The sequence below is a fragment of the Oncorhynchus masou genome, chromosome 8 (genome assembly GCF_036934945.1).
Source record: "Oncorhynchus masou masou isolate Uvic2021 chromosome 8, UVic_Omas_1.1, whole genome shotgun sequence".
Classification (NCBI taxonomy): Eukaryota; Metazoa; Chordata; class Actinopteri; order Salmoniformes; family Salmonidae; genus Oncorhynchus; species Oncorhynchus masou.
The window spans coordinates 32,784,351-32,794,291 of NC_088219.1; the positions used below are offsets into that span (position 1 = coordinate 32,784,351).

A 9,941-nucleotide genomic window follows, 5' to 3' on the forward strand; every position below is an offset into this window, starting at 1 on the left:
CCATCAATTTTAACCATCTTCCCTGTCCCTGCTGAAGAAAAGCAGGCCCAAACCATGATGCTGCCACCACCATGTTTGACAGTGGGGTTGGTGTGTTCAGGGTGATGAGCTGTGTTGCTATTACGCCAAACATAACGTTTTGCATTGTTGCCAAAAAGTTCAATTTTGGTTTCATCTGACCAGAGCACCTTCTTCCACACGTTTGGTGTGTCTCCCAGGTGGCTTGTGGCAAACTTTAAATGACACTTTTTATGGATATCTTTATGAAATGGCTTTCTTCTTGCCACTCTTCCATAAAGGCCAGATTTGTGCAATAAAACGACTGATTGTTGTCCTATGGACAGAGTCTCCCACCTCAGCTGTAGATCTCTGCAGTTCATCCAGAGTGATCATGGGCCTCTTGGCTGCATCTCTGATCAGTCTTCTCCTTGTATGAGCTGAAAGTTTAGAGGGACGGCCAGGTTTTGGTAGATTTGCAGTGGTCTGATACTCCTTCCATTTCAATATTATCGCTTGCACAGGGCTCCTTGGGATGTTTAAAGCTTGGGAAATCTTTTTGTATCCAAATCCGGCTTTAAACTTCTTCACAACAGTATCTCGGACCTGCCTGGTGTGTTCCTTGTTCTTCATGATGCTCTCTGCTCTTTTAACGGACCTCTGAGACTATCACAGTGCAGGTGCATTTATACGGAGACTTGATTACACACAGGTGGATTGTATTTATAATCTTTAGTCATTTAGGTCAACATTGGATCATTCAGAGATCCTCACTGAACTTCTGGAGTTTGCTGCACTGAAAGTAAAGGGGCTGAATAATTTTGCACGCCCAATTTTTCAGTTTTTGATTTGTTAAAAAAAAATTGAAATATCCAATAAATGTCGTTCCTCTTCATGATTGTGTCCCACTTGTTGATTCTTCACAAAAAACAGTTTCTTTATATTTGAAGCCTGAAATGTGGCAAAAGGTCGCAAAGTTCAAGGGGGCTGAATACTTTCGCAAGGCACTGTACATTACACACACTGCTCAAAACAATAAAAGGGAACACTAAAATAATACATCCTAGATCTGAATGAAATATGCTTATTAAATACTTTTTTCTTTACATAGTTGAATGTGCTGACAACAAAATCACAAATTATCAATGGAAATCAAATTAGCAACCCATGGAGGTCTGGATTTGGAGTCACACTCAAAATTAAAGTGGAAAACCACACTACAGGCTGATCCAACTTTGATGTAATGTCCTTAAAACAAGTCAAAATGAGGCTCAGTAGTGTGTGTGGCCTCCACGTGCCTGTATGACCTCCCTACAACGCCTGGGCATGCTCCTGATGAGGTGGCGGATGGTCTCCTGAGGGATCTCCTCCCAGACCTGGACTAAAGCATCCACTAACTCCTGGACAGTCTGTGGTGCAACGTGGCGTTGGTGGATGGAGCGAGACGATGTCCTAGATGTGCTTAATTGGATTAAGGTCTGGGGAACGGGCGGGCCAGTCCATAGCATCAATGCCTTCCTCTTGCAGGAACTGCTGACACACTTCAGCCACATGAGGTTTAGCATTGCCTTGCATTAGGAGGAACCCAGGGCCAACCACACCAGCATATGGTCTCACAAGGGGTCTGAGGATCTCATCTCGGTACCTAATGGCAGTCAGGCTACCTCTGGCGAGCACATGGAGGGCGGTGCGGCCCCACAAAGAAATGCCACCCCACACCATGACTGACCCATCGCCAAACCGGTCATGCTGGAGGATGTTGCAGGCAGCAGAACGTTCTCCACAGCGTCTACAGACTGTCACATGTGCTCAGTGTGAACCTGCTTTCATCTGTGAAGAGCACAGGGCACCAATGGCAAATTTGCCAATCTTGGTGTTTTTTGGCAAATGCCAAACATCCTGCACGGTGTTGGGCTGTAAGCACAACCCCCACCTGTGGACGTCGGGCCCTCATACCACCCACATGGAGTCTGTTTCTGACCGTTTGAGCAAACACATGCACATCTGTGGCCTGCTGGAGGTCATTTTGCAGGGCTCTGGCAGTGCTCCTCCTGCTCCTCCTTGCACAAAGGCGGAGGTAGCGGTCATGCTGCTGGGTTGTTGCCCTCCTACGGCCTCCTCCACGTCTCCTGATGTACTGGCCTGTCTCTTGGTAGAGCCTCCATGCTCTGGACACTACGCTGACAGACACCTTCTTGCCTTCAGCTCGCATTGATGTGCCATCCTGGATGAGCTGCACTACCTGAGCCACTTGTGTGGGCTGTAGACTCCGTCTCATGCTACCACTAGAGTGAAAGCACCGCCAGCATTCAAAAGTGACAAAAACATCCGCCAGGAAGCATAGGAACTGAGAAGTGGTCTGGTCACCACCTGCAGAACCACTCCTTTATTGGGGGTGTCTTGCTAAATGCCTATAAATGTCAACCTGTTGTCTATTCCATTTGCACAACAGCATGTGAAATTTATTGTCAGTGTTGCTTCCGAAGTGGACAGTTTGATTTTACAGAAGTGTGATTGACTTGGAGTTACATTGTGTTGTTTAAGTGTTCCCTTTATTTTTTTGAGCAGTATGTATATATATTAATCATTTGTCAGAGTTTTGCTCTCACTTTAAAATTATTTGCTTACAAGTTCTGGGGTTTTGCTTTTGATGTCTTATTTTTGTTACAATTTTATACATTCAATTGTTTTTTAAATTTCTTTCAACCGTCCTCAAAAATATAAAATGTTTACATTCTCAACTTTATTTTTCATATTCACAATTTATAATGTATTCAATACATATGGCGTAAAATTGACCCCATACAGATTACCCAAACTAAATTCCCGGTGTCAATTTATTTTATAATAATAATGTTAAAAATCAGTGAACTCTTTCTAATATTGCCTGTCCCCCTCTGTGTCACTGTGTCTGGGTCCATATTGCTTTCTCTTCATCTTGCACACTCACTCTCCGTCTGTCTGTCTCACACAACACACACATTAACGACAGCATATCGATTGCGCAACCAGGGGCGGAAAAACCTTGGATCACTGTTACTCTAACTTCCGCGACGCATATAAGGCCCTGCCCTGCCCCCCTTTCGGAAAAGCTGACCACGACTCCATTTTGCTGATACCTGCCTACAGACAAAAACTAAAAAAAAGAAGCTCCCACGCTGAGGTCTGTCCAACGCTGGTCCGACCAAGCTGACTCCACACTCCAAGACTGCTTCCATCACGTGGACTGGGACATGTTTCGTATTGCATCAGATAACATTGACGAATACGCTGATTCGGTGTGCGAGTTCATTAGAACGTGCGTTGAAGATGTCGTTCCCATAGCAACGATTAAAACATTCCCTAACCAGAAACCGTGGATTGATGGCAGCATTCGCATGAAACTGAAAGCGCGAACCACTGCTTTCAATCAGGGCAAGGTGTCTGGTAACATGACTGAATACAAACAGTGCAGCTATTCCCTCCGTAAGGCTATCAAACAAGCTAAGCGTCAGTACAGAGACAAAGTAGAATCTCAATTCAATAGCTCAGACACAAGAGGCATGTGGCAGGGTCTACAGTCAATCACGGACTACAGGAAGAAATCCAGCCCAGTCACAGACCAGGATGTCTTGCTCCCAGGCAGACTAAATAACTTTTTTGCCCGCTTTGAGGACAATACAGTGCCACTGACACGGCCTGCAACGGAAACATGCGGTCTCTCCTTCACTGCAGCCGAGGTGAGTAAAACATTTAAACGTGTTAACCCTCGCAAGGCTGCAGGCCCAGACGGCATCCCCAGCCGCGCCCTCAGAGCATGCGCAGACCAGCTGGCTGGTGTGTTTACGGACATATTCAATCAATCCCTATACCAGTCTGCTGTTCCCACATGCTTCAAGAGGGCCACCGTTGTTCCTGTTCCCAAGAAAGCTAAGGTAACTGAGCTAAACGACTACCGCCCCGTAGCACTCACTTCCGTCATCATGAAGTGCTTTGAGAGACTAGTCAAGGACCATATCACCTCCACCCTACCTGACACCCTAGACCCAATCCAATTTGCTTACCGCCCAAATAGGTCCACAGACGATGCAATCTCAACCACACTGCACACTGCCCTAACCCATCTGGACAAGAGGAATACCTATGTGAGAATGCTGTTCATCGACTACAGCTCGGCATTCAACACCATAGTAGCCTTCAAGCTCGAGACCCTGGGTCTCGACCCCGCCCTGTGCAACTGGGTACTGGACTTCCTGACGGGCCGCCCCCAGGTGGTGAGGGTAGGTAACAACATCTCCTCCCCGCTGATCCTCAACACTGGGGACCCACAAGGGTGCGTTCTGAGCCCTCTCCTGTACTCCCTGTTCACCCACGACTGCGTGGCCACGCACGCCTCCAACTCAATCATCAAGTTTGCGGACGACACAACAGTGGTAGGCTTGATTACCAACAACGACGAGACGGCCTACAGGGAGGAGGTGAGGGCCCTCGGAGTGTGGTGTCAGGAAAATAACCTCACACTCAACGTCAACAAAACTAAGGAGATGATTGTGGACTTCAGGAAACAGCAGAGGGAACACCCCCCTGTCCACGTCGATGGAACAGTAGTGGAGAGAGTAGCAAGTTAAGTTCCTCGGCATACACATCACAGACAAACTGAATTGGTCCACTCACACAGACAGCATCGTGAAGAAGGCGCAGCAGCGCCTCTTCAACCTCAGGAGGCTGAAGAAATTCGGCTTGTCACCAAAAGCACTCACAAACTTCTACAGATGCACAATCGAGAGCATCCTGGCGGGCTGTATCACCGCCTGGTACGGCAACTGCTCCACCCTTAACCGTAAGGCTCTCCAGAGGGTAGTGAGGTCTGCACAACGCATCACCGGGGGCAAACTACCTGCCCTCCAGGACACCTACACCACCCGATGTTACAGGAAGGCCATAAAGATCATCAAGGACATCAACCACCCGAGCCACTGCCTGTTCACCCCGCTATCATCCAGAAGGCAAGGTCAGTACAGGTGCATCAAAGCTGGGACCGAGAGACTGAAAAACAGCTTCTATCTCAAGGCCATCAGACTGTTAAACAGTCACCACTAACATTGAGTGGCTGCTGCCAACACACTGACTCAACTCCAGCCACTTTAATAATGGGAATTGATGGGAAATGATGTAAATATATCACTAGCCACTTTAAACAATGCTACCTTATATAATGTTACTTACCCTACATTATTCATCTCATATGCATACGTATATACTGTACTCTATATCATCGACTGCATCCTTATGTAATACATGTATCACTAGCCACTTTAACTATGCCACTTTGTTTACATACTCATCTCATATGTATATACTGTACTCGATACCATCTACTGTATCTTGCCTATGCTGCTCTGTACCATCACTCATTCATATATCCTTATGTACATATTCTTTATCCCCTTACACTGTGTATAAGACAGTAGATTAGGAATTGTTAGTTAGATTACTTGTTGGTTATTACTGCATTGTCGGAACTAGAAGCACAAGCATTTCGCTACACTTGCATTAACATCTGCTAACCATGTGTATGTGACAAATAAAATTTGATTTGATTTGACTGCTGCAACCGGATTGGTTGAACATCAGGAAGTACCATTAGCCACCATTTGGTGGAAAATTGTGCTTTTATGAAGACCGTATGCTTATTTTTCCTTATTTCAAAAAATGCCCGCTTGCCATATTTGCGGAGGATGTTTTATGTACAAGAAGGTATTTGATAGCTTATAAATTAAGCTTATTGATTCTTTATCCCCTTACACTGTGTAAGACAGTAGTTTAGGAATTGTTAGTTAGATAACTTGTTGGTTATTACTGCATTGTCGGAACTAGATGCACAAGCATTTCGCTACACTCGCATTAACATCTGCTAACCATGTGTATGTGACAAATAAAATTTGATTTGAATAGGGTCCCGCGCCGGACACCCTTTAGGGTGAGAGAGAATGCTGCCTGGCGCAACATGACACCACTGATCTGCACGCCTGGCTGTGAAACAGTTCAGGTATTCCAAGAGCACGGAGTCTGAGCCAGGTCAGTCTGATAACACAGGGCAAGGCACTAAACTAACAAGGACAACAGGCAGCACAGGCTGGGGAGGCCATCCATTGATTTCTAGGGGACCTTTCGGAAGACCTAACCAGTCAGTAACATGACCCCAACCAGGAGGGAAATTCAGTTCTATCTGACCCCCACTCCCCTCTGAGTAATTATCTGATAATATAGTCACTTGTGTCCAATAGGCCGTGTCTCTGTCCACAGTACAATACCCAATCACTCTGGCCTATTGACAAGTGGACTGAGTTGCACATTGACACAGGTGTAGTTTAACTCCACCAAGGTGAGTATTAGGCGGAAGTTGACCCAGTACAAAGAGAGGTGTACAATGTATGTTTCTTGTGTAGAGAATACCAGGTGGGATTTTACTAAATTAAACTTGGCAACCATCCTAAAACCTGTAAAATGATTTAATTATCGATTCCAACATGGAAGTGGTATTGGTTTCATTTAGACTAAAATCATTGACATTTTGATTTGCTTGCATTACCCTTCCACATAAATTACCCGAATGGCAATTTCTTAGACATGTCTAATATGTGGAGCCTAAAGAATCGAACCTTACGGTCACTAAGTAGGCTACATCTTCCCTGTAAGGTTAGAATGACAGGCTGCCATGATTAGGACACAGCGGAGCCATTGTGAGATATGGCTCAGAAAACGTACCTCAATCCAGGGATGGGAGATAGCGCTTTACTCTTACTTATCCCATATGATACATCGAGAAGATTTAATTTAAAAAAATCTAAACTGCCTTTTTAACAGTATACTAGCTAAAGAAACCCCTTGGAATCGACTAGACTTCCAGTAGTTAACCACCCAAACGCTAGGTATCACATTTTAATGGAATCCAATGGGCTGCTATAGCATGAGCTAGCTTAGCATGTTGACAAACACAGCATTTTTAAAAAACTGAGTAGTATTCCAATCTTCTCGATTCATTGCTCAGGAATAATGAGTACAGCGACATATTCCATTCCTGGATTGAGGTACATTTTCCAAGCCATATACCGCGCCGGGCTCCGCTGTCCACATTATGGCATAGAAACATTCTTACAAATTCCGAAACATGCCTACACAATTGAAGACATCGACAGCCTACACAATTGAAGACATCGACAACACCGTGTATACTTACATAGAAAAAACCTAAACCTCCCTCGTCTGTCATTAACGTTGAATAAAAATTACATTTTGACTTACTCTGCCAATGTCAGCTTTTGAGTCAAAATATTTAGTCTCAAATTTCGAGCAGCTGAATGACAACTAGTAAATTTAATAAAATTACATACAAACATGCTGGCTTGTAAGGAAAATGTCCACAAAAGTGCAATGGTTTCTTTGATTGTATACCAATAATTGGTATCAAATACAAAAGTCTTTAGACAAGGCAATGTTCCGAATAGCGAGAAGAAACTAACGAAAGTCGGATTCTTATGACTAGTATGGGTCATGACTCTAAACTAAAAAGGAATTCAGTTGACATTAAACCAACTGATGAAACCAAACATCCTCTTTTCTTGGCCCTGTTAGGACTTGAAACATTGACACAATCTATGCAACGAAAAAATGCATAGATTAAAGTGGCATTTTTGCAATCTATTGTTAGTTTTACATCTGTGCAAAACACACGCCTGTTGGATATGTTCCGAACTGGTTTACAGCGACGAAAATGTCGGACCCAGAGGCCATGTCCGGATGCGAGGTGAAGCTAACGTTAGCAAGCTAGCTAGTATTAGCAGCCCGGTTCAGAAAGTCCCAAACATCTGGCAATGCATTTGAAGCTAACTAGCGTAAATGTGCTTTATTTCCACTGCTGGATAACTACCTCGCATTTCGTTATAAAAATGTTGCAACCAACCGTTGAAAAATATCAGCAAAATGGCTTATGATAAATTAGGGTAAAGCCACAGATTGATGTTGTGTTTGTAACATTTCAAGATTTGGCAAGTTAGCCATCTTCCATTCTAATGAGCAAACGAACCGTTCGCTAGCAAAGCATCGCTCGCGCGGTTGTGCAACCTGGAACTTACCTCATGTTTTCAACGTCCCTGCCTCCGCATTTCAGAATACTAAGCGGAATCGCAATCGCACCCAAAACCATCATATAAGCCACGTAGAAACACTTTTTGAAATAAAAAACAAAGGTGCTGCTAGACCATAGCAGAAGTGGGACCAGCAGCATTAGGAATACCCAGAGCGCATCCATACTGATTCCTCCGAGGATATTGGCAGCAAAAGCTGACGTTACCGTGGCTAGTGAGAAAGCGTGAGCGGCACTGTGGCACCGGCTGACATTTCAACTTCCAAGGCCAACACCGGTGGTGCACAACTCGTTCTCTGAGTTAAAATAACGCGACCGTGAACGACAAAAAATATGACAACACTTTTCAGTCGACGATGGTGCAGGCAGCCTCATGTAGTGGTTCCGATATGAAATTCAATGGTTTCCGGTGGCACAAGCATTTAAGTTCCTCTGCAGAGATGGGCAGTATAGATGCGCCAGAGTGGAGTTGTAATAATAACCATAAAACCTAGCAGGCAATTAGGGAAATGATTCCAATCGTTTTTCTACCATTAATTTCTCCCATTGGGAATTTTAGAAACACTTAAAATGAAGGGATGTGTTTCGTGTAGACTTATCCTGGCTTGACATTTTGATAACCATGCAAGTCTCTCTCAGACAATGTGGCTTTTATCAATCTATTCAGCTCTATTTACTCTCAGATTTAAAAATGCTTAGCATCAAAGTAGACATCATGCAAGACTACAAATCCCTGCAAGCTCCTGCACATCATCTCCAGCTGACACTTTTGATAACATGTATTGTGTCAATTTAAAACTTGCACAAGACAGTTCACAGAATTGTCAATTCATGTTTAAAACAATTTATTAATGACTAAATTTAGCTAACGTCAGATAGTTAATGCAGAGATTCTTACCTTTACCTTGATTCGGCAGTCTCGTCCAGATATAATGGAATACCACTACCATTAGTAGTTCATTACAATTAGCAGCTAATGATTAGCAGCCACATTAGCAGCTAATTTGCATTGGGGGGGGGGGGTGAATGTATTGATAAAACTCACCTTGTCCTAGAGAGATTTACACGGTTATCAAAACGTCATGCCTGGGATAGTCAACACGAAACACAGCCCTTATTTGAAGTCTTTCTAATATCCCATATGGGGAAAATGAATGGTGGAAAAACGATTGGAACCATTTCCTTGTTTGACAGCTATGTTTTATGAGTATTATGATTCATACTGTGGTACTCTATTCCTGTTACATTATTTTGAAATGCATATTTGAATTACTTCTGTTTATTTTGTCATTCAAGTTACACTGGGCTGAATTCTACTCCAATGTATTTTCAAAATACAAACTACTTTACTTTAAAAGTGTTTTATAGCAGTTCCCATTTTGTGGTCCACCTTTCAAACTGCATTGGTATCAGAAGTCTGAGAGCACTATGGATCTGTGAGATAAGAGCATCCCCTAAAATAATGAAATATAAAAGTATGTGTAAAAATGATGATAAATACTTTGTTGAATGTACTTAATATGTACTGAATGTTATGTTATGTTGTTATGTTGTTGTCTCACCTAGCTATCTTAAGATGAATGCATTAATTGTTTGTCTCTCTGGACAAAAACGTCTGCCCCCCCCCCTGCTTTGTGTTTCCAAAACAAAGCAGCTACCACATTTTCTGATTTGATTAGAAATATATTTCCAAAGGAAAACATAGCGGCACATTGAAAAATGCATTATTGCTGTTGATGCCTGGGGCCAAACTAAAGTTCAAACTCAAGTTATTTGTGATCCTCTTAACATCTTCATGAGATATTTGTTGGGCTGTGCA

General features: G+C 43.4%; 1 protein-coding gene across 1 annotated transcript in view; it reads right to left on the reverse strand.

The window, feature by feature from the left end:
- Positions 1 to 8,541, reverse strand: part of LOC135544546 (1-acyl-sn-glycerol-3-phosphate acyltransferase alpha-like) — a 33,487-nt gene extending 24,946 nt beyond the window's left edge. Inside the window, exon 1 of the mRNA XM_064972239.1 lies at positions 8,112 to 8,541. Within this exon, the coding sequence (XP_064828311.1) occupies positions 8,112 to 8,287 (176 nt within the window). The 5' untranslated portion in view covers positions 8,288 to 8,541. The remainder of the gene's footprint in view (positions 1 to 8,111) is intronic.
- Between the last annotated feature and the right edge of the window lie 1,400 nt (positions 8,542 to 9,941).